The sequence below is a fragment of the Pan paniscus genome, chromosome 1 (assembly GCF_029289425.2).
Source record: "Pan paniscus chromosome 1, NHGRI_mPanPan1-v2.0_pri, whole genome shotgun sequence".
NCBI classification, from domain to species: Eukaryota; Metazoa; Chordata; class Mammalia; order Primates; family Hominidae; genus Pan; species Pan paniscus.
The window spans coordinates 185,801,313-185,825,580 of record NC_073249.2 but is presented as its reverse complement, the minus strand read 5'-3'; the positions used below and the strand labels follow the sequence as shown (position 1 = coordinate 185,825,580).

Genomic DNA, 24,268 nt, shown 5'->3' with positions numbered 1-24,268 from the left:
GGGGCAGAAGTTCTAAAAGGCTCTGAAGAGAAAAATCAAGAATCATTGTGCCACTGGACCCCTCAGCAACAATACTGGAAGCTAAAAGACATTGATGCTATTTCATTAAAAATTCTAGTGGAGGCTGGGCATGGTGGCTCACACCTGTTATCTCAGCAGTTTGGGAGGCAGAGGTGGGAGGACTGAGCCTATGAGTTTGAGACCAGCCTGGGCAATGGGACAAGAGCCTGTCTCGATTTAAAAAAAAAAAAAGTCCAACAGAAAATGATTTCCATCCTACAAGTCCATGTGTAACGTGTATCTGTTAAGTGTGAGAGAAGAATAAAGATAATTTCGTACAGAAAGGAAAAGTGTGGCACATGGTTTGGGAACAGTATTTAAATACTTAAAAAGTATGTAAACCCAAAAGAGGACTGCAGGCACAGGAAAGTGTCTAATGGGGGCAGGATCCTCATTTAACAGGGAAATCAATAGAAAATGCTTCCAAGTAAATGTGGAGAAGTAGCACACCAGCAAGATCAGTTAAGAGTTGAAGAGCGGTTGTTTCTAGGGATTGGAAAGGGGAGAGTGGGTGAGGGCCGATACTGCTTACAAGCTCGGTAGAACCATTTGACTCTAAAATGCATGCACGTGTAACTTTGACAAACATAAAAGCTAAATTATGTAAGTGACCAAATGATCTATTTCCTTATTAAAAGAGGTTCAAGGAAAAGTCATACTTGAAAATTCCTTATCAGAGGGAAACTAACTTTTTTTTTTTTTTTCTTTTGTGAAATAGCCAAGTTCAACAGGGGAACAGAAGACTAAACCCACCCAGAATAGTGTTCGGGAACTTAGAGGACTTGGGCTTTCCCCAGATCTGGTAAGATTTCCTGATAGCTGGTTGCAGTGTAATCTTTTATGTCTAGTTAAGATCACTCTATCATGACAGACAAGACCTTTGTCTTGTTGGGTTGCTTTTGATAATTGATGATGGAGAAAATAGGATTAGTTCTTTGAACCGGGCTGTAGTTTGCAAGATGTTCATACTTAGAGCGTGTTAGGTCTTGTACTCCCCAGACCTTATTTTTCCTCTCAGTCTTTTTACTCTCATTTTTACTCCTACCTGGGAACACTAATGGAGGAAAATCCCAGAGCTCTTGTAGTTCATTAATGTATTCATTTGTACTGCCATTCTCTTACGTTTCTCCAGTTTGGCGTTTACGGATTTTAGCTTTGAAACGAGTCATAATATTTTTATGGATTATGTGCCTGGTGCTGAGAGTTAACGTTTTCGTTCATCTTAACAATGTGATGTCTGTTTTAATTTCAGTCAGGAGAAACCCCTACTTCTGTCATTTTTTCCTTCTGTCTAAGCCATCTTGTTCTCTACTGCTAGGTTGTATGCAGGTGCTCAAATCCACTTGACACATCAGTGAAGGAGAAAATATCAATGTTCTGCCATGTTGAGCCTGAACAAGTGAGTAGAAATTCCCATCTCTAATAAGTTGTTTTTTGCTTCTAATTGTCCTAAAGCCTCTTGATCAGTTTCGTGAGGCTTGTTATTTTCTAATTAGAGATAGTGGGCTGTTCCAGAAGAACCCATTGCCATCGGCCATTCCCTGCCTCTCCTGGTTCCCCAAACAACACCTGTGTCCCTCCTGCCTCTTCTCCGTGCTTCGTACTTTGTGCTTCAGCCGGGTGGAGTATCTTTCGGTTCCCCTAGTACCCTCCACTCTCCCTATGATTGTACTTTTTCACTGGCTAATTTCTGTTAAGAACCCATGTCCCCCTCTTCCTGTTGGCTTGGCAGTCTCCTACTCACTCTCATCCTTCAGGTTCTAGCGAAGACATAGTGTTGTCTGAGAAGCTTTAACTGCCAAACCTCCTGGCCCTTGGCCTTCAGGGTTAACTGCGTCCTTCACTGGGCTCCTGTGTGGTGTCGCACGTATGCTGCTGATGGGCCCATCTTTCTGGTGTGTGTGTGTGTGTGTATGTGTGCGTGTGTGTGTACATGTGTGGTGTGTATCTCCCTTCACAGACTCTAAGCTTCTGAAGGGCAAGGGCCACCTCATTCAACTTTATGTTTCTGGTGCCTGGTGTCTAGGGTGTTGTAGGCTGTCACAGAGATCTTAGTGTTTTTGTTACTGTACCTATGATGCAGGAAATCCAAAATTTGGAACCTGTAATGTATCTAAGTGTGGTGCTTAGTATGGAAATTCTAGTGGTGATACATTGAGCATGTAGCTTTGGCCAGGTTTTAGATATTTCTGGCCTAGCAAGTGAAGGAAATTCAATTCTGTAGCAGAATAGGTTGTCATTAAAATTGTTCAATTTTTTTTTTTTTTTTTTAAATTGAGACAGAGTCTTGCTGTGTCGCCCAGGCTGGAGTGCAGTGGCACGATCTTTTTGGCTCACTGTGACCTCCACCTCCCAGGTTCAAGCGATTCTCCTACCTCAGCTTCCCGAGTAGCTTGGATTACAGGTGTGCACCACCACTCCTGGCTAATTTTTGTATTTTTAGTAGAGATGGGGTTTCATTATGTTGGCCAGGCTGGTCTCAAAGTCCTGACCTCAGGTGATCCACCTGCCTCAGCCTCCCAAAGTGCTGGGATTACAGGTGTGAGGGTGCCCGGCCTTAAAAATATTCACTATTAAAAATGTAACAAGTATTTCCACATTTAAGTTTAAGTTTCAGATTTTTTGCTTTTTTTTTTGAGATGGAATTTTCACTTTTTCATCCAGGCTGGAGTGAAGTGGAGCAATCTCAGCTCAGTGGAACCTCCACCCCCTGGGTTCAAGTGATTCTCCTGCCTCAGCCTCCCGAGTAGCTGGGATTATAGGCACCTGCCACGATGCCGAGCTAATTTTTGTATTTTTAGTAGAAATGGTGTTTTGCCATGCGGGCCAAGTTGGTCTGGAACTCCTGACCTCAGGTGAGCCACCCGTCTTGGCCTCCCAAAGTGCTAGGATTACAGGTGTGAGCTACCACACCCAGCCTTGCCTTTTTGTTTTTTAAGAGACAAGGTCTTGCTGTGTCACCCTGGCTAGAGTGCAGTGGTGCTGTCACAGCTCACTGCAGCTTGGGCTTAAACAGCCCTCCTACCTCAGCCTCCTGAGTAGCTAGTACCTTAGGCGGACGCTACCATGTTCAGCTGTTTTATTTTTTGTGGAGATGAGGTCTTGCTATGGTTGCCCAGGCTGGTCTTGAACTCTTTGGGCTCAGGAAGTCTTCTTGCTTCAGCCTTCCAAAATGTTGAGATTACAGGCGTGAGCCGGCAATGCCCAGCCTTACTTATTCTTTTAATTGGAATGTTTATCTTACTGAGTTGACTTGATATAGTCTGAATACAAGTCTTTCATCAGGTATGTGATTTTCACATATTTTCTCCCTCTCTGTGCCTTGTCTTTTCATTTTCTTCTCTTTTTTTTTTTTTCTTTTTGAGATGGAGTCTTGATCTGTTGCCCAGACTGTAGTGCAGTGGCATGATCTCGGCTCACTGCCATCTCTGTCTCCCGTGTTCAAGCGATTCTCCTGCCTCAGCCTCCTGAGTAGCTGGGGCTACAGGCATGCACCACCACACCTGGCTAATTTTTGTATTTTTAGTAGAGACGGGGTTTTGCCAAGTTGGCCAGGCTGGTTGCGAACTCCTGACCTCAGGTGATCTGCCTGCCTCGGCCTCCCAAAGTGCTGGGATTACAGGTGTGAGCCACCGCACCTGGCCTTCATTTTCTTAATAGTGTCTTTTAGAGCACAGACACTTTTAAATTTCGACGAAGTCCAGTCTGTTTTTTTCTTTTATGGATTGTGCTTTCACTGTCATGTCCAAGAACTCCTTGCTTAACGAAGGTCATGAAGATTTTCTTGTAAAAGTTAGTTTTAGGTCTTACATGATCCATTCTAGGTTAACTTTTGTGTGTAGTGTGAGGTAAGGGTTGAAATTTTTACATGTGGATATCTACTTGCCTCAGCCCCATTTGTTGAAAAGACTATCCTTGGATACTATTCTATACTTTTTAAAAATAAAGGTACATTATAGATTTACTAATCTTCATAAAGTTGTTTAGACTTATTTATAGCTATTCATAATTTTTATTACTACCGTGTATTTTTAAAAATTATATTTTCTGATTAGATATACCCCATGTGTAGGAGACCCTGCTGACCTCTGTCCATTAATCTACAGCCTAGCAACCTTACCAAAATTCTATTAGTACTGATTGTTTACCTGTAAATTCTTTTGGTTTTTATGGATAAGCAGTGATATTGTATGCATTATTCAGTGGCAACCGCTTCTTGTTTTCTGGTTCATTTTTTTTTCTTATCTAATGATAATGGCTAATATCTTCAGTACATCATTGAATAGAAGTACTGAAAGTGGCCATTCTGGCCTTGTTCTGGACTTTAAATAGTAAACATTAATATTAAACCATGTGATGTTTACTGTGGGTTTTTTATATTGCCAAATTTTCCCTAATCTTAATTTACCAATAATTTTTATTATGAATTTGGTTTTGAATTTTTATCAAGTCTACATCTACTGAGGGAATTGTTTTCCTCCTTAATCTGTTTTCTATTTATGTGGTGAATTCCACTGTTAAATTTCCTAACGCAGTAGTTCTCAAACTTGACTGCACACTGGAATCACTTGGGGAGCTTTAAAAATACTGACGCCTGCCTCCTACCCCACGAGATCCTAATTCAAGTGGTCTGGGGTGCAGCATGGGCTTTTGACCTTTTATAAGCTCTGAATGATTCCAATATGCAGCTGAGTTTGAGAACCACTGTTCCTAGTTAAGCCATTCATAGGTTCGTGGACATGATTTTTTTAAAGCTACATTTGTGGTTTGGATCATGAATTATTATTATTATTATTTTTAAGACAGGTTCTGGCTCTGTTGCCCAGGCTGGAGTACAGTGATGCGATCTTGGCTCACTGCAACCTCCAACTCCCAGGCTCAAGTGATCCTCCCACCTCAGCCTCCTGAGTAGCTGGGACCATGGGCACATGCCACCACACCCAGCTAATTTTTTGGGTGTTTTTTTTTTTCTGAGACAGAGTCTCACTCTGTCACCCAGGCTGGAGTGCAGTGGCACAATCTCAGCTCACTACAGCTTCAAGCTCCTAGGCTCAAGTGATTCTCCCACCTCAGCTACCCCCCAAGTAGCTGAGACTACATGCACATGCCCACCGTGCCTGGCTAAATTTTGTATTTTTTTGTGGAGACAGTGTTTTACCATATTGCCCAGTCTGGTCTTGAACTCCTGAGCTCGAGCAATCCTCCTGCCATGGCCTCCCAAAGTACTAGGATTATAAGCATAAGCCACCTTGCCCAGCCATGAATTTTTTTTAAAGGACTTTTGCATCCATGTTCATGATAGATTGGCCACTAATTTTCTATTCTATTCTTGAGTCTGTTTTAGTATCTAGAAAATTGTTTATCTAGAAAATTGTCCTTTTTTCTGTTTTCAAATAATAATATTTTTACAAGGTCACGTAGCTAGTAGGAGGCTGTAAGCCTGGTGAGTTTTTGCTTTTATTTAATAACTTGCTTTTTTCTAAACAGGTGATCTGTGTCCACGATGTCTCATCCATCTACCGAGTCCCCTTGTTGTTAGAGGAGCAAGGGGTTGTAGATTATTTTCTTCGAAGACTTGACCTTCCTATTGAGAGGCAGCCAAGGAAAATGCTGATGAAATGGAAAGAGATGGCTGACAGGTTTGCCTGCAATGAGGAGCTGGGAGTGCTAGCCTCCTTTACTCTTTTGTAGGGCTGGTGAAGCCGACTCTAGCCCTAGCACTTTTGCACTTTTGCACTTCTGCCATCCACTCATTAGAAGGGCCTTTGTAGTAAGAGATGTTCAGAAAGGATCTTAGCTGTCACGTAGCTGTGGCACAGATGAGGAGATCCTGATAGGGCCAGGCCAGGTGCCGGGCCTCCAGACAATGAGTTCGGGTTATGTCTTAACATGCTTGTCTCTTACCAACTAGATCAGTGCAGACGGGCGTCCTGGTGGCAGCGGGTGAGTGTGCATATCCAAAGCCCACATGAATGGCTGACAGTGGCTGGAGCACTCCTGGGTACCACCCCAGAGTTCTGAGCTGTGTTTGGGAATGTGTCTCACCCCACACCAGAAAGGGATCACATTAGGACGGGGATGTGTTGCTGCCTACTCCACTACATCCTTTTGAGGCTCGGTGATGCTGTCACATTCCTTCAGAGTTCTTCACTTCGTGTCTTAGAGCAATGGGCAGGCCTTATCTTAGTTGCGAGATCAATATGACGGCCTAGAAGCATTTGGAGAGGGCATACTCATTCCGTTGCTCTGTGAGAATCGTTTTTCATTTCAACATTTTCCTTTCAGTCTTTGTCTGCTTACATATAGCTATCAGAATGGCAGTTTTATCATCCTTTTTCATAAAACATTATAAGCATTTTGCTCTATTATATTTTACAATGAAAACTTTTAATGAGTGTGGACTTTTCTATTTTGTGAATGTCCCATAATTTGTTTGACACTTGCCTTCACCCCATTAATTCTTGTGAATTGTCTGTTTATGTCTGTTTTTTTTTTGGCCTTTGGTATGAAAAAAATTTTTTGTAGGCAAATTTGTGTGAGACATTGAAACTCTTTGTAAGTTTCAAAAAAAAAAAACAAAAAAAACTTTCTTTACAAAGCCTGCCATGTTGATCTGAAAATTACTTCCTCTTTACTGGTCTGTACACAGAACTCAGATAATAGCTATTCCCATTATATTCTTCCCAGATGTGTTTTTGTTGTTTTTTGTGGGGGTTTTTTGAGGCAGGGTCTCACACTGTTGCCCAGGCTGTAGTGCATTGGTGCAGTCAGCTCACTGTAACCTCCAACTCCTGGGCTCAAGATCCCCCTGCCTCAGCCTTTCAAAGTGCTGGGATTATAGGATTATGGGCGTGAGCTCATTCCTGGCCAGACGTGGTTTTTTTTCCCTTGAAATAGCTATTTTGGTCTCATGATAGCATGTACCTTCTGAGTAATTGGGTTTTTCTTGACGTTTATTTGATAGATATGATCGCTTGCTGGAGACCTGCTCTATTGCCCTTGTGGGCAAATACACGAAGTTCTCAGACTCCTATGCCTCTGTCATTAAGGCTCTGGAGCATTCTGCACTGGCCATCAACCACAAATTGGAAATCAAGGTAAGGAGGGTGGCACAGGTACAGCCAAAGGATGAGCAGGGAAGCAGTCTATAGTCTCGTAGGTGCTGCGTCATATCTGCTTTCTGTTTGGAGCTCAGAATTACTTTTTAAGGAATTACTTTTTAAGGGATTAAAAAGATTTGTGGTTGCTTCGTGGCTTTGAGAAGACAGTAGAGCATTTTCAGGAATTAATGAAGGGGAGAGATGGCTAGAGGAGAGGGTGAGAGAGACTTGAGTTCTTGGCTATGACTGTCAGGTAAGCAAATAAAATGCCCTGTGGAAATGGGGACCACTGGTGGACCACAGGCATGCTGCACAGTTGGTAGCTGGAGGCTCTTGGAGACTTTGTTGGCATGTGGGCTGCCTTTCCTAACCTGTGCTTATCACTTATTGCAGAGTGGGAATGACAGTATTAACCTCATGGAGCTGTGAGGTTTCTCTGGGATGCAGGGCGGGCACTCAGTAAATGGTAGTTACTGTGTTCTGGTCTGTGCCATGGCGGGCAGCAGCTGAGCTGGTGGAATGGTGGGGCATGGCCCTGCTTGTCTGTGGGTGGCAGTAGAGTGTCTGGTTAAGAGCATGGATGCCGTGGCTGGGCGTGTTGGCTCACGCCTGTAATCCCAGCACTTTGGGAGGCCGAGGTGGGCAGATCACGAGGTCAGGAGATTGAGACCGTTCTGGCTAACACGGTGAAACCCTGTCTCTACTTAAAATACAAAACATTAGCCAGGCATGGTGGCATGTGCCTGTAGTCCTAGCTACTTCGGAGGCTGAGGCAGGAGAATTGCTTGAACCTGGGAGGTGGAGGTTGCAGTGAGCCGAGATTGCACCTCTGCACTCCAGCCTGGGCAATAGAGTGAGACTCTGTCTAAAAAAAAAAAAACCATGGATGCCTGAGCCTGGTGACCAGGGCTCAGATTCTAGCTCTGTCATCTACAAGTGGTGAGACCTAGACAACTTACTTAACCCTCTTTGTGTCTCAGTTTCCACATCGTTAAAAAGGGATGGTGATGGTGCCTTCCTTCCTAGGGTTGTTGTAAGAAGTTCATGAATACAAAGTGCTGAGAATTATGCCTGGCATATGGTAAGCACTATGTCAGCGTCCTTAAACCCTCCCTTCTGCCTGTCCCCTTTATTCCTTTTCTTCTTGGCCCATCAGCTGAAGCTTTTCAGGAAGAGATGAAGGTCAGAGGTAAAGTTGGGGCTCAGTGCTGAGGTTGTTAAACGGGCCCCATGTAGCTGTCCCCACATTGGGGTTTGCTTTCTACTTCCCAGGTGTTTCTCAGCGTGAGAGTTTAGTTTGCTTTGTGCTGCTGGACAGGTTCCTGCAGAATGGCCTGTTGTACGTGTTTTAAGAATTTAAATCCCATTACACAGCCCTGACTTCTTATTTGCTAGTTCTTTCCATCATTCATTTATTTTATCCACTTGGAGTTAGTCTGTGGCTGCCATGTGTTTGTTAGGTGGCAGAGGATGAGAGATGGATGAAAAGGCAACAGTCTCTGCCTTTAAGGAATATTGAGTCTCTTAGGAAGGAAGGAGCACATAGGAGAGGCTGAACCTGCTGTGGCAGACACATGAGGAAGGCAGACTTCCTCATGGAGGGACACCAGGTTGGGTTGGGTAGGATGGAGAAGGCTCGGAAGGGGCATTCCTGTTAGAATAGATAGAGCACGTCCAAGGGCTTGGAGATGTGGAGCAGTTGGAAACACTGTGGATGGAAATTGTGAATTGGAGGCTGTCTGGAGACAGGCTGGTGAGGGCCTGCCCACAATTCCATGAACTGGGCCAAATCTGGGTCTTACCCTGAGGTTCAGGAAACTAACTGCAGGGTTTAGGTGTAGGAGATTGTAGAAAAATGGTGAACACCCTAATTTAAAAAGCGGGCACAAGATTTGAACAGACACTTCCAAAAAAAGATGTAGGCGATAAACACGAAAAGGTGCTCAACACCTCTAGTTGTCAGGGAAATCAGTGCACATGAAGTCACAATGAGATAGTGACACAAACCCCCTAGAGCGGCTGAGTGTTAGAGAGGCTGTGGAGCTCTTACCTTGCTGCCGGGAGTGTAAAATGGCAACACCACACTAGAAAACAGTCTGGTAGTTTCTTATCAAGGTAGAGACATGTGATCCAATAAGTCCATTCCCAGATACTCACTTGAGAGACTTGAAAACGTCCACAAAAAAAGATTTTTATTCAAATGGACAAATTATTCGTAATAGCTGAAATCTCGAAACAACCCAAATATTTATAGCCTGTCAGTGGATCAATTTGTAATGGTTTATTTATATAGTAGAAACCACTCAGCAATGAAAAGGAAGAAACCAGACTGAACACTGACTGGCTCAAGCCCATAATCCCAACACTTAGGGAGGCTCTGCTGTGGGAGGATCGCCTAAGGCCAGTAGTTCGAGAGCAGCCTGGTCAACATAGCGAGACCCCCGTCTCTGCAAAAAAAAGTTAAAAAAGAAAAGGAACAAACAACTGATAAACACAGCAACATGGATGAACTTCAAAAACACTAAGCAAAAGAAGCCAGACACAAAAGGTTATATACTATTTGGCTCCATTTATATGACGTTCTGTAAGAGGCAAAACGAATCTGTGATGATAGAAATTGGATCTGAGGTTGTTTGGGGTAGGAGGTAGAGGGGCACATTCTGGGAAGATGGTAACTTATGTTTTGTTTTGTTTTGTTTGAGATGGAGTCTCGCTGTGTCACCCAGGCTGGAGTGCAGTGGCACGATCCCAGTTCACTGCAACCTCTGCTTTCCAGGTTCAAGCAGTTCTCCTGCCTCAGCCTCTTGGGTAGCTGGGACTACAGGTGCATGCCACCACACCCAGCTTTTTTTTTTTTTTTTTTTTTGTATTTTTAGTAGAGATGGGGTTTCACCATGTTTGCCAGGCTAGTCTCGAACTCCTGACCTCAAGTGATCCACCCGCCTCGGCCTTCCAAAGTGCTGGGATTATAGGTGTGAGCCACCACGCCCGGCTCATTCTATATCTTGGTGTGTATGTTTGACAAAACTCTTCAAAGTATGCACTTAAAATGCTTGTATTTTATTGTATGTGAATTATGCTTCAATATGGCAGAAAGAAAAAGAAAAAACCCACAAAAGCTGGGCGGAAGATGGGCTGAGGAGGCTGTCATTGAACAGAAAGCCCTCTAGAGTCTGCTGCAGAGGCTTAGCTGAGACCCGATCCTGAACACAGTAGAGTGCGGAAAGAGAGAGATTTGGGAGTTTAATGATTTTGAAGGAAACTGTTGTATTTTAAAACCTCATATTTAAAAAATGTTTAAGTTATTAAATATATTAAGATGATCACTTTAAAGCCAGTATTAAGATGATCACTTTAAAGCCAGAATCAAGAAAGACAACTTTGATAAAATGATAATACTATTTAAAAATTAAGAAAGCACAGCCTGGGGTCACGAGCCTGCTTTTCTCCCCTGTCTGAATAACATCCAGTACATAGATTCTGCGGACTTGGAGCCCATCACCTCGCAAGAAGAGCCCGTGCGCTACCACGAAGCTTGGCAGAAGCTCTGTAGTGCTCAGTGAGTAGAGTTCACTGCCTTGGGTTTCCAGAGTTCTTTTGGTTTGTTTTAATGAAAAAGTCCTCTTGTTTTCATGTGCCAGTAGTAGGTAATTGACTTGTTAAAATATTTTTTAATTGTTGAAAAGACTACATGCCATCTGATTTAATCCCTAAAAAATGCAGCTTGTCAATATCATTGGATCTGAAAAGCTGTTCTGATTTTGATATTGTTTGCCATATGCATCTATTGATGAGGCTCATTTAACGATTTTTCATCCAGAACATTTGATGAGTACCTATCAGTAGAGTCTCATCAATTGTTTTGGCAGTTGTTATTTATAATAGTAAAACATTAGCAAGAATTTCTGGTTCACTAGAACAGTTGAATATTACGGAGGTGTACACCTTCTTCTGAGTGTCTTGGTCAGTACGGCACACAGAGCTGATGAAGAAAGGCCCCCTTAGGGGAGCGTTTTAAGCCAAGAGGTAAAATAAATTGTTAATATTAATATATGTATTTAAAATTTTGGGCTGGGCACAGTGGCACATGCCTGTAATCCCAAAACTTTGAGAGGCTGAGGTGGGAGGATTGCTTGAGCCCAAGAGTTCAAGACCAGCCCAGGCAACATAGGGAGACCCTGTTTCTACAACAAAAACAACAAAACCAGCTGGGTGTGGTCCCAGCTCCTTGGGAGATCAAGGCTGCAGTGAGCTGTGATCACACCACTTCACTCCAGCCTGGGTAACAGTGTGAGACCCTGTCTCAAGAAAAAAAAATTGTGAACAACTCAGTACCAAAGATAGTGCAGTGGCAGTATTGCAATTATGTATACTACCTTTTTCACTTGCAATAAGCATGTTCTTAAGTTTCTAAGAAAAGTCCATAGTTTCGTATGCAGTTTCTAAGTTGATGGTGTTTACATACAATTCATTGTTACAATAGCACAATGTATGGGGTTAATTCATGGCTTCAGTGTCTTGGTAATGGCCCGTTAGGCGATTATTGCAAGCTGGACTGGTAGAAAAGGGGAATTGCCTTTGTGGTTTGTTCTTTTGTGCAGTGGAGTGCTGGTTCCAGGAGGATTTGGTGTTCGAGGAACAGAAGGAAAAATCCAAGCAATTGCCTGGGCTCGGAATCAGAAAAAGCCTTTTTTGGGTAAGGAGCTCTGCAGTGCAGTCTTCACTTAAGAGTAGGAAAGAGTGGGGAACGGTGCCACGTGGGAGCCTATGAACAAAGTGGGGGGATTACTGAAACGTGCTGTCTTTGTGGATAGGAGCCCAAGTAGAAGCCTTCATGTTTTCTCTTTAGAGACAAATTCAGTCTTGGAAAGCTTATTTATGCTTATGAGCTACATGTAGATGTCGTGGAATTTTGAGAGAATGAATTGTGAATTCCTGTCCATTTAATGAACCCAGCTGTTTGCAGCACACGTGAGGTTGAGTTTTATATCTGCTCACTTGGCACAACAGCTGACTGTAATTGGACAAAATGATTTTGCATGCCTCCTAGTGCTGTACATTTTAGTAATTTTCAACTTGAACAATTGTAAATAAAAACTTAATGAGAGAGGGTAAGAAAACTTGAATTTTAAAGTACTGAGGCTAGGCACGGTGGTTCACACCTGTAAACCCAACACTTGTGGAGGCTGAGGCAGGAGGATTGCTGGATCCCAGAAATTTGAGGCTGTAGTGAGCCAAGATCTCTCCACTGCACTCCAGAGTGGGCAACAGCAAGACCCTGTCTGGGGGGGAAAAAGGTACTGAATAGAATATCACTTACTTCTAAAATCGGATGACTTTGCAAATCTAGAATTTTCATCTACTTTACATACAGTTTTTGAAATCTAATACAAGTAAAGTGTAACAGCAGAGAGTACTTGTTCATAGTAGGAAGTTATGAGTTTGTGATTATAATTCTCCAAATAAAGGACACAAAGGCCATTGCAGAGGCTGCTGGGAAAAGTGGGAGCTGCCTTTTCAATGGAGTTTTGTTTGTTTTTTCCCCCCGACTGGAAGGCGTGTGCTTAGGGATGCAGTTGGCAGTGGTTGAATTCTCAAGAAACGTGCTGGGATGGCAAGGTAAGTGTGCATTAAGACACTCATTCAATTCCTGCTTGTGTATTTCTGGAGGATATGAGGCCTATTGCTGCCTGGGTGATCAGGAGCTTTGGAGAAGGGCAGGCCTGGGTTCCTAGCACCTCATGGTGTGCCGTAAGGGAGCTGCCTTGCCTCTTGAGGAACAGCACGGCTCCTCCATGCAGGAAGGAGGGAGCACAGCCAGACTCCCTCCTTTGCCTTCTGCCTCTGCGTTCCTGTTCTTGAGATTCTGTCACTTTGATCACCGTGGCCACCATCCTGAAGCTGGTGCCTGGTGAGAAGTCCTTGTCCTAAGTGAGGCTTGGGCAGTTACTATGAGAACCTGGGCTCTGGAGCTATTGAAACTGGGCTCAGATTCCAACCTTACCGCTTATGGGTGATTTTAAGCAAATTACTTAGCCTTTATGGGCCTCCGTTTTTTCTGTAAAATGGGAGTAATAAAGGTATGTACTTCACATGATTAAGGGAGATAATGTATGTAAATAGTCTCTAGTAGTGCCTGGAAAATAGGGAAATGCTCAGATAATATCAGCTCTTCACCTAGCTGTGTATTACCATGTGACAGACCTCCCTAAAGCTCAGTGGCTCCCAACAGCAGTGACTTCTCATCTCAGTATTCTGTGGTTTGGCTCAGTGCCTGGGTTTCAGCTGCACGTGGTGTACTATGTGAGATGGCACACTCCTGCCTTGCGTTCAGCTGTGAGCTCGGCCCAGCCGGGACGTCAAGATGCTGTCTCCACCTAGTGGTTCATCATTCATTAATCCAGCCCAAGCTTCCTCACACAGGGTGGGCAGCTGGCCTCCAAAATGACAGGCCTGTTATGCAGGCACTTATCAGGCCTGCTGATGTCGCGTTGGCCAAAACAAGTCACGTGGCCAAGCCCCGAGCCGGCAGGGGAGGAGAACACACATGGGTGTGAAGACTGAGCATGCTGCACTGGGGCCACCCATGGAATGGTCCACCACGGCCCATTTATTCTCTGTAGCCCACCCGACAAATACTAGATTTTCAGAAAGACCTTGTAAATTCTGTGGAAAATAAAGTAACCTGAAGGAATGTAAAAGCAGTTTGACTTTATAAAGAACAAGTGACTCTGGTGGCCAGTATATGGTTTAGGGCTGGGTTTCATTCACCCTTTCCCTGAGAGGCTGCTTCACAGTGACCTGGGGGTGTGGCTCAGTTTAGTAGACAGCATGCCCTTGAGTGCTGGCTTCTGAGTCCTGAGAGGCACTGTCTTATCACCCGCCACCCCAGAGCTGGCTTTCTGGCCTCCCTGGATCCTTCACAGCCCCAGACCTCTGCCTCTCACTTAGGTTCCCAAATGGGTAGGTGATGAGCTTTGGTGATGAGCTTACACTTCAGTTGACACTGGACCCTGGTTCAGGCCAGGAGGAGAACAGTGCCCAGCATTCACATAGTACCAGGAACTTGGTCCTTTGCCTTTTGGTCTTTAGTGGTTTTGCTTTGGTTAGATGGTAACTTCAATGAAGGTTAGAAAGGTTGAGTTGAAATCAGTTCATTTCTGACTGAGCTATTGAGTGAAACAGTTGAGTAGGGCTTTGTATTAGCTGCTGAAGATGAAAGAAGTATAGAAGAAATAGTACTTGTTTAGCTCAGAGAGACAAGAGTCTGAAACATTAAGACAATATAAAAACTTGGCCGGGCATGGTGGCTCAGGCCTGTAATCCCAGCACTTTGGGAGGCTGAGTTGGGTTAACCACTTGAGGCCAGGAGGTCGAGACCAGCCTGGCCAACATGGAAAAACCCCATCTTTACTAAAAATACAAAAATTAACCAGGTGTGGTGGTGTGCGCCTGTAATCCCAGCTACTTGGGAGGCCAAGACATGAGAATCACTTGAATTCCGGAGGTGTAGGTTGCAGTGAGCCAAGATTGTGCCACTGCACTCCATTCTGGGTGACATAGTGAGACTCTTGTCTTAAAACACAAACAAACAATATAAGAACTGTCACAGGCGGGGTGCAGTGGCTCACGCCTGTAATCCCAGCACTTTGGGAGGCCGAGGCAGGCAGATCACCTGAGGTCAGGAGTTCGAGACCAGCCTGACCAACATGGAGAAACCCCATCTCTACTAAAAATATAAAGTTAGCTGGGCATGGTGGTGCATACCTGTAATCCCAGCTACTCGGGAGGCTGAGACAGGAGAATCGCTTGAAACCTGGAGGTGGAGGTTTTGGTGAGCCGAGATCACGCCATTGCACTCCAGCCTGCCCACACTTGTTGCCCACAAGTGTGAAATTCTGTCTCAAAAAAAAAAAAAACTGTCAAAGATACAGTATCTAATTAAAAATTACTAGGTTATGCCATTAGTTTTGATTTTCCCATTTTGTACTGATTGACTTTCCAGAGAGTTATACTTAACGTAAAAAAATTCACGTGTGTGTGGGTTGAGTATTTTATGTCTTAAAAATGCTATTTATTGCCGGTCTGGTGGCTTGCACCTGTAATCCCAGTACTTTGGGATGCGAAAGCAGGAGGATTGCTTGAGCCCAGGTGTTTGAGACTAGCCTGGCAATATAGCCTTTGTCTCTCCAAAAAATGAAAAAAAATTAGCTGGATGTGGTAGTGTGCCCCTGTAGTTTGACCTTCTTGGGAGGCTGAGGCTGGCGGATTGCTTGAACCTGGGAGTTCAAGGCTGCAGTGAGCTATGATCGCACCACTGCACTCCAGCTTGGACAACAGTGAGATCTTGTCTGGGGATGAGGTCAGGGGGATGCTATCTTTAGTTTTTGTTCTAATCACTGATCTTAAACTGAGGAGGGAAGTTGTGTTTAGAGCTTAGCAATGAAACTATTAATCGCTTTTGTTTGTAACTATTTTCATAACAAGTATTTTGGTATTTCAGATGCCAATTCTACAGAGTTTGACCCTACGACCAGTCATCCCGTGGTGAGTCAAGTGTTTGAACCTCCACAGGGCTTAGAAGGGTGTAGAAGGGGCATTTATGAACGTGATTGATGATTAGAGGCAAGAAGTGAGACTGCTTGAGTCCATCCCAAAGAACCCTGAGGTTTTGGGCACTCAGACCTACCAGAGAGGAAAAACTTTTCTTTTTCATTATGTAATTCCTCCCTAATCTTTCATTGACCACAGAAAGTTTTTAAGAGAGGTACCAGCCCAGGAAACTGGAGGGGATTCCTGATTAAAATTCTTCTCCATCCCTACTCCCCTCAACTCCCAGAACACAGTATAGATACTAATATGAGACCCTGGCATGTGTACTTACTGTGTGCCAGCCGCTGCTCTCACTGCTTTCATATGTATATTATATATTAATTCATGGGATCCCCAGCCATAGTCCTGGGAGAACTGCTGGGTTGGAGCACTGGTTGGCTTAACGGTATCCAAAGATTTTCCAGGCTGGCGTACCTTGAGTTAGATTTCATGCCGAGGGCATGTGGCATTCTCAGCCTGCTGTACTGTTAGGCACATGGAGGAGGGAGGATGCCTTTAATCACCTTTGAATTCCCAGCCCAGGGTGATAGGGATGTAAAGGGAAGGGCACTTATTTACATTTTTCAGCATTCAGCAAATGTGAATGCGTACTATATGCTGGGACTGCCCTTGTCACTGAGGACACCGTGCTAAATGAGACGGACAAAGTTCTTGATCTCACGGCACTTAGACAGCATCACTGTGTTTGTTGACCTGAAATTGAACTTTGCTGATACTAAGGCCTCAGGAGTGGACCAGCAAATGTTTTGCAGCATGGGGCTTTGGGGTCAGGAGGAACAGGGCACAGAGAGCCTGGAATCAGAAGGTGCCTGGGAACGCTGGGCTGAGAGGTGGACTGGGCCATCAGTGCATGGCCCACCCAGTCCTCAGATGCTTGCTAAGCTGCAGGGTGCTAGCTCTGCATCCCTTGCCTTTGAGCAGTCATCAGGCTAGCTGGGGCGATGACAGACATGTTATGACACATCCAGTCCGTGTCTGTGCTACTGTATCAGTCTTTCTAAGGAAGTGATGCTTACCGTCCACAGTGCTGGGGCGGGACTAGCCTGAGGAGGGGCTGCTGTGGTCCTGTCTGCAGATCAGGAGGACAGGCTGAAGGACGGAGCCTCCACCCAACCGAGGTTACAAATGCCAACTGAGGCATTTTCTTCTGTGACAAAATGTCTCATAAGGAAAGCCTGGAGAATTAGAGCTTACTCACAAGCCTTTGCCACCCACTCAGCAAGGGAGGTTTCTCTCTAGCGGAAGCAGAGTTCTGTAGTTGGTGTCTGTTTTCTGAACATCTCCAGGTCGTAGACATGCCAGAACACAACCCAGGGCAGATGGGCGGAACCATGAGGCTGGGCAAGAGGAGAACCCTGTTCCAGACCAAGAACTCAGTCATGAGTAAGAGCTGCCTCGCGCTGGCCCAGCCTTTGGCTCTGCGTGCCCAGGACGCGTGTCTTAGGGTGGTGCTGTGGCTTCGAGGAGCAGGCTGGCTTTTTTTGGTTTCGTTCTTGCTTTTGAAGTTCATTCTTTCCTCTCTTATTCATACCCTTTTAGGATGCACTGTGATAGCCATAGAAGCAGTGTGGGTCTTAGAAAGGACACTGGCAGTACAGTCAGACTCCTAGGCATGGGCGCCTCAACAGAATGAGGCAGTGAGGTTACATTCATCCTTATCGGTTACTTTCCTATTAATACCAGCCATATCAATTGCTGATGTTTGGCAATTTTTGTCACACAAAAATGGCAATTTCATATGATTCAGCCTAAGTAGATTCTGTTCTAATAAAGTACTAATAGATGCTGAAGGTTTAGGGTAGTTTTCGGAGGAAAATAGTTAAGAAAATGACTATTACACAGATTTCCTTCTTGTCTACTGGGAAAATTCTGCCTTTACTGTATTAGCAGAGGCACCCTTGTGTCTGTCCGGGCGTTCTGTAGCAGCATAGCTGGAGTCACTCGAGTATCGGATCTTTCTCTTACCAACTCTGATGTTGTGTGGATTTGGGGATCTCGAGGCAACTGTGAAATGAGTCAGTAGAGCAGCCCATTCGCAAATGTCCAGCTTGTTCACATGCAGCCACTGAGGGCTGATGACCTTTGATGTCCATGATTGGAACTGAATGGTCATCAGAGGTCATCTGTGCAGCTCTTAAAATGCCTCCCATCCTGCCACGTTCCCAGGGCCTTGCCGTTTCGTACATCCTGATTTGCTTTCCAAGGCAGTTTTCTAGCAGCAAAGTGCCCATACTTTGCAATCATGTGTTTGAGGGTGGTGGTGAGAGTCTTGTTTCTGTTACAGCTTTCTATAGTGTTGTCAGAAAGAGTCAAAAGCCCAAGAATTAGTCTAAACTGTGCTGTTAAGAGCAGGTGACCTTAGCAGATTCATAGCAATAGCCCTCAAAAGACCTGGCTGTGTGGATGATGAAAAGTAAAGCAGGAAGGAGGATGTCTTTGTGAACGCATCATCCTGTGAGATAAAGTTCTTTACATCCAGCCCGTTTGTTTTGCCAGGGAAACTCTATGGAGACGCAGACTACTTGGAAGAGAGGCACCGCCACCGATTTGAGGTGAGGATTCCAGCTTGCTGGTACTCTGGAAAGATAGTGAGCTGAGAGACCAGCAGAATTATTTTTCATGCCTCAACAGGTGAATCCAGTCTGGAAAAAGTGTTTGGAAGAACAAGGCTTGAAGTTTGTTGGCCAAGATGTTGAAGGAGAGAGAATGGAAATTGTGGAGTTAGAAGGTGATTATTCGGGCAGTTTTATTTAATGGAAAACTTAGTAAAGTTTTCTTGGCATATGGGAAAATATAAAAATGTTATCTTGTTGCTCCTGACCTAACAGAATTAGGAAGCAGCACTGTCTCATGAGGGAAGGGGTCTTGATAAATGTGGGGTCTGGACTCTAGAAACTTCTTTCTGGTACATGGCCTTCCTCGGGGAGCCATTTAACTTCTGGCCGCAGTTTCTCCTTCTCCAAAATGCTTGGAGTTGGTACTAAAGCCACTTCAGCCCTCTCCTGAACCGCAAGACTCAGTCTACAGAAATCCTGGGAGCCAGGGTCTTGGGCGGGACCCTGGACAGGAGGCCTTCAGCCAGGAGGGGACAGCACAAACAGTGCTGGAGAAAGGGTGTCAGATCACTCATGCTTTGAGGTTACCTTTATCTAGATTCAAATGAGAAAGTCATTTTCAAATTATTTTAGGGCCTATGGAAACAAACATTTAAGCAGATTTTGTTCTTTTACACTTTGTGCATAACCTTCACAATGAAGCTGTTTCTTTTGAATCTCTATTTCAGATCATCCCTTTTTTGTTGGGGTTCAGTACCACCCTGAGTTCCTGTCCAGACCTATCAAGCCCTCCCCACCATACTTTGGCCTCCTCCTGGCCTCTGTGGGGCGGCTCTCACATTACCTCCAGAAAGGCTGCAGGCTCTCACCCAGGTAGGCGCACTCTTTGCTTCAGTAATCCATTAGTCTTCTCTAGTCCTTTAGGTGGTCGCTGATTCATTACAGCAACACGTCACAGTCAGTCATAAGAAAAAAAAGCCACAGGCGCCTGGGGCGAAAGTTTCCTCTCCTTTCCCGGAGCTTTCTCACGGTGTTTCCCTGGCATATTGGCCAGGTCCCCCTTTCTGCAGCATCTGAGCTCTGGTGGTGCTGACCAGATCACACTTGGCGTAGGACCCTCTGACCCATGTTAAGGGGAACTAGTTTTTCCTGGGAAGTAAGCCACAATGGGTAGGTTTATGTCCCATTGCCACCTTTATCCAGAACCAGTACTCAGAGTTGGTGGTAGGGTGTGTGACTGAAGTATAAATGGAATGTATATCTTTTGTAGCTAGAAGAAGGAAATCTTTCTGCAGTTTCATGTTAAATATGTAGCAAACAGTCTTTGTGATTCCCGCCATGTGCAGGCAAGTGTCCCTGTAGGAACCGTGGTTACAAAAACAGGGACGTAAAGTGAGTTTTTGGTGGGAGATGATGCGTAAACCATCTGAATTCTACAGGGACACCTATAGTGACAGGAGTGGAAGCAGCTCCCCTGACTCTGAAATCACCGAACTGAAGTTTCCATCAATAAATCATGACTGATCTTGTAGCGTAAGTGGTACTTTAAAGTTTTAGTTTTTAAAAACATGGTGATAACACACTGCGATTGCAAGAATATCATGGAAGTTTAGGGCTGAAAATTTTTATCTGCCAGGAATGAAAGTGGTGAGGTCTTGAATATAATCCAAAGGTTGAGAGAGAAAAGAAAGTAGTGAGGTCATTGTGGGTATCAAATGGGCAGTCCTTCCTCCAAGTTGCAGTGCACCTCCCAGTCCTGCCCTGGGGATGACAGCTTGGGGAGCATGGTCACTGGGCAGTTGTCTCAATACTGATTACTACATTCTGGTGCCAGTCTGACCAGTTCTGGGGCGGGGAAGGGGAGGGTCTGAATTCTTAGACCCTATTGTTTGATGTAGCTGTAAATTTTGGAGATCTTGAAGGAAGGGACAGATACAACAATGTGGCACTTGTCATTTCTGCAGAGCCTCAGGTTTTCATCAGGAAGTACTTTAAAACTGACACTGCTTAGAGAACTTTTTTTTGTTGATTGCTGCTTATTCTGGAATGCCTTCAAAGTTGGAACAATTGCCAAATAGACGTCGAATGTTTGTCTATTAAGTGACAGGGTTTGTAGGTTCATAAAGTGCAATAACTGTGGGCACTGCCACAAAATGTAAATGTCCTTTGAGATAACTGTGTGGACTGTGTTGGCAGAAGTACGCGTTCTGCTGGTGAGGTATCAAATGAGGGAGTGTCAGTCATCTGGGGTCTGGAAGAAGAACCAGGGGTATGGGTGTGTGGTTCCACCGCTCCTGCCCTAAGGCCTGGGCAGGGGGACCTCCCTGAATCCTGCACACCGTGTGTTCATCACCAGTGGGCCTCTGGTGCTGGGTCAGTGCCGGTCTGACCTGCTGATCCCAGCTGTTTCCCCTCCTGCCTTGGTTGGTTGACCCCCTGTCCTGGCATAGCCTAAGTAGGTGCTGGGTAGGCATGAGAAGTTAGTATCAGGAGGAGGGCCTGTGTGCTAGGTAAGCGTTTAACACGGATGGACTCATTAATCCCCTGACCAGGGAGTTTGCTATAGGCTGTTTCACAGTCTAAGGAGCTGATACAACAAGAAATGTTACCAGTGAAGGAGGGAGATATTTGGTCAGTTACATGGAATTTCTGACTGCCTCGCAAGTGGAGAATTGCCCGTTAGTGACACTGTTACGAGGTGCTGTGGAGAAAGAATGCTTGCATTGGGTGGTTGTAGAAGTCGATGTGTGAGGTCTTGAAAAGGTCTGATTCTGTAGGAATTATAAATTTAGCGTCTAATTATTCCCAGTAGGCTCCTTCTACTGCTCTGCCATGAAAAGCAGGCTTAGTTTCCCATGGCAGCTGACTAGAAATTCTAACTTTTCTACTTTAATGTACATCATATAATTCCCACTTTTTTTTTTCTTTTAAACAGGGATGATTCTTCAAGAGACCCTTCAAACTTGGGTAGAGTTTACAGCTCTGACTTTACACTCGGCTTTGGACACTTTCTTTAAATTATGTTTTTATTAAGATTATTTTATTATGCGGAAAGGTATTTGGGAAACTTGTCACTTGCATGTCCCATCATGTGTACTGGCTCCTCTGTGGTGTCTGCCTGTTGCGTGACACTCTCCTTGCAGTTCTTGAGTTGCGGCAGAACATCGCGATGGGAACCGATGGTGGGTGGGGCTGCAGAGTGCCCCATCGGTCACCTTGTTTCTCAACTACCTCGCATCATTGCAGATGCTAGCGCGTTGCCTGTCGCTTTCCCTTGGATACCTAGACCGTTATAAAGTGTGCCACATGGACTTACCGAGCATGGAGAGAGGATTTTAGCTAGGATTTGAACACTTGGTGCTGGGAACCTCAGGGTGTTGCTTGCCACTAAGCCATGAAACCAGAGACAAAATCTCTATACTGCCCTGAGTTGGGGGGAATTCTCAGTGCCAACTGTGGCTGGTCCTCATTCAAAGGGACGGTCAGTTTGGTGTCAACATGAAACACCAAGATGTCTGTCTCTGAAGCGTGATTTTAAAATCCCCATGCCTGTGGCTGCGCTTCCTATTTCTAGGGCTGGGAAACACTCCTTGCATCAAGGGGTCACTTACAGAACAAAGAATCTTTTGGGGAAACTTCCTCTAAAACCCTCTCATATATAGACAGCTTTGACTGGAGGGTCCATTTTTCTTCCAGGATGGTGTTACTGCAGTTGAAAGGGCAATATGAAGTTACTTTCTTAATGTGACCTAGCAATAGGCATAGCTACGTGCCACTATATTCTGGCCAGACTCAATGTGTACTCTAACTTAAGAAATAAATCAGTAATGCAGAACAAGAGACATGCTTTGCTTCTCATTCTCTTTATGTCATTGGCCAGATGGGAAGCGTCTGAGCACGTTGCTGGCGTGCTTGTGTGCAGTCAGCTGAATTGTCAGTGCCGGGTGCTCCTGCAGGTGAGCAGCCTTGACTCAGCAGACAACCTGAGAGTTTGTTTAAAAACTAAGAAATGAGGCCTTCTTTTTAATAGGAACCAGAATTTTTCATAAAGCTTCAAATACAGGTTCTCAGCATGTAGAGTGAGATGAAAAGGTGCATGGGTGCTATTATGGTGCTATTTATGACTGAGAAAGGGGAGGGATAAGCATGGTTTAGGAAGGTGGTCCTTTGCTCTGCCAGGCACTGGACGTGGGTACCCCATATACACAGCCAGTGAGCAGTGGGCCAGACTGTCTTCACCAGCAGAACTGCTTGTTATGGTACTTTGAACGCGGCTGATTGAGCATAATTCTAACCTCTTCTCCCACCTGGTGGTACCAGGAGATTGTCTTCATTTTAAATTTTATTTATTTATTTATTTTTTTGAGTCAGGGTCTCACTCTGTTGCCCAGGCTGGAGTGCAGTGGCACAAGCACGGCTTGCTGCAGACCTCCTGGGCTCATAAGATCCTCCCACCTCAGCCTTCCAAGTAGCTGGGACTACAGGTTCACATCACCACGCCCAGCTAATTAAATTTTTTTTTTTTTTTTAATAGACAGGGTCTCGCTGTGTTGGCCAGGCTGGTCTTGAACGCCTGGCCTCAGGCGATCCTCCCATAGTGCAGGGATTATAGGCATGAGCCATTGCACCTGGTCAATAGTCTTTTTTTTGAGACGGAGTCTCACACTGTTGCCTGGGCTGGAGTACAGTGGCGTGATCTTGGCTCACTGCCACCTCCACCTCGCAGGTTCAAGTGATTCTGTTTGCCTCACCTTCCCAAGTAGCTGGGATTACAGGTGCCTGCCACCACGCCCGTCTAATTTTTTTGTATTTTTAGTAGAGATGGGGTTTCACTATGTTGGCTAGGCTGGCCGTGATCTGCTCATCTCAGCCTCCCAAAGTGCTGGGATTACAGGCGTGAGCCACCACGTCTGGCCCGTTTTTTTTCAAACATTCCCCAAACTGAGGGTCTGACACGCCCGTTGTTGACATCATGGTCCCCCACAATGGCTGGGTGTGTGGGTGGTGTGAAAAAGCCTCCCAGTAATTAAGTTCCTGCCCCTATGTTTAAGATCACTTTGGCTGATCACTTGCCAAGTGCTGGCCACATAATGTAAGGTTTCTGAAAAAAGAGATCCCAGATGGCTCTCCAGGGCTTGCAAAGCCCGAGCAGCCCCGCCACGCTGGCTGTGGCAGACAGGATAGGGCTGAAGCTGGATTTACAGGAGGGCAACCTGTGCCCAGTGTTTACTGACCCGTCCCCGGAGGCTTCTCCCTCGTGGGGAGGAAAGCTGGTCACATTCCTCGTTCCTTTCTTAATGTGACCTAACAATAGGTACAGCTATGTGTAACTTCCCTTCAGTAACGTCCTTCAGTCCAGGGAACTTCCCTTCAGTCCAGGGGATCTGGGCAATTCTTAGCAGTCTGGAGCAGCTGGGCTGAAGCCTGACTTCACCCTTCCTTTGTAGAAATCTGCTCTTTTCCCCCCAAAAACATTTCCGAGGATTGTGGTGCCTGGACTAGCATTTAGCATGGTACCTGGACCGTGGAAGGTGCTCAGAAATGCCACTCCTCCTTCTTGAGTAACACATTTGTATAGTTTTCAAACAGTCTTGGTGACCTTGGGGCAGCTCAGGGGGTGAGCAGCAGGAGTTTGGTAACCTGCCACCATATAGGTGTCTGTGATCACATTGGTCCCTAGAACCAGCATGAATGGCAGCCGAGGCAGGGGTTGTGTGCTCTTTGCTAAGTGGGAAAACCAGGTCTCAGAGCAGTTGTGATCACCCAGAAAATGTCACCTGGCTGGTGAGTGGAGGGGCTGAGGGTTCCAAAGTTCTCATCTGTGTCTGCTGTGGATGTGGCCAGGGTCTTCAAGTTTTAGGGGATCAACTGAAGTGTGTTCTATGGAACACTAGTCCTGTGAAATGCCCTGTTCAACAAGGTTTGGTGATTTTTTGGTGG

At 45.1% G+C, this 24,268-nt stretch overlaps 1 protein-coding gene across 2 annotated transcripts in view; it reads left to right on the top strand.

Moving 5' to 3' along the window:
* The window catches only part of CTPS1 (CTP synthase 1), a 32,839-nt gene extending 10,671 nt beyond the window's left edge, over positions 1 to 22,168 (top strand). For both annotated transcript variants that reach the window (XM_034962504.3, XM_008968419.6), the window contains exons 6-19: positions 779 to 862; positions 1,379 to 1,459; positions 5,548 to 5,699; positions 7,025 to 7,157; positions 10,631 to 10,719; positions 11,762 to 11,856; positions 12,717 to 12,779; positions 15,664 to 15,707; positions 17,060 to 17,156; positions 18,270 to 18,325; positions 18,405 to 18,501; positions 19,057 to 19,201; positions 19,768 to 19,861; positions 21,264 to 22,168. In XM_034962504.3, coding sequence (XP_034818395.1) covers positions 779 to 862; positions 1,379 to 1,459; positions 5,548 to 5,699; positions 7,025 to 7,157; positions 10,631 to 10,719; positions 11,762 to 11,856; positions 12,717 to 12,779; positions 15,664 to 15,707; positions 17,060 to 17,156; positions 18,270 to 18,325; positions 18,405 to 18,501; positions 19,057 to 19,201; positions 19,768 to 19,852 — 1,221 coding nt within the window. In that variant the 3' untranslated portion in view covers positions 19,853 to 19,861; positions 21,264 to 22,168. The remainder of the gene's footprint in view (positions 1 to 778; positions 863 to 1,378; positions 1,460 to 5,547; positions 5,700 to 7,024; positions 7,158 to 10,630; positions 10,720 to 11,761; positions 11,857 to 12,716; positions 12,780 to 15,663; positions 15,708 to 17,059; positions 17,157 to 18,269; positions 18,326 to 18,404; positions 18,502 to 19,056; positions 19,202 to 19,767; positions 19,862 to 21,263) is intronic.
* Positions 22,169 to 24,268: the final 2,100 nt, after the last annotated feature.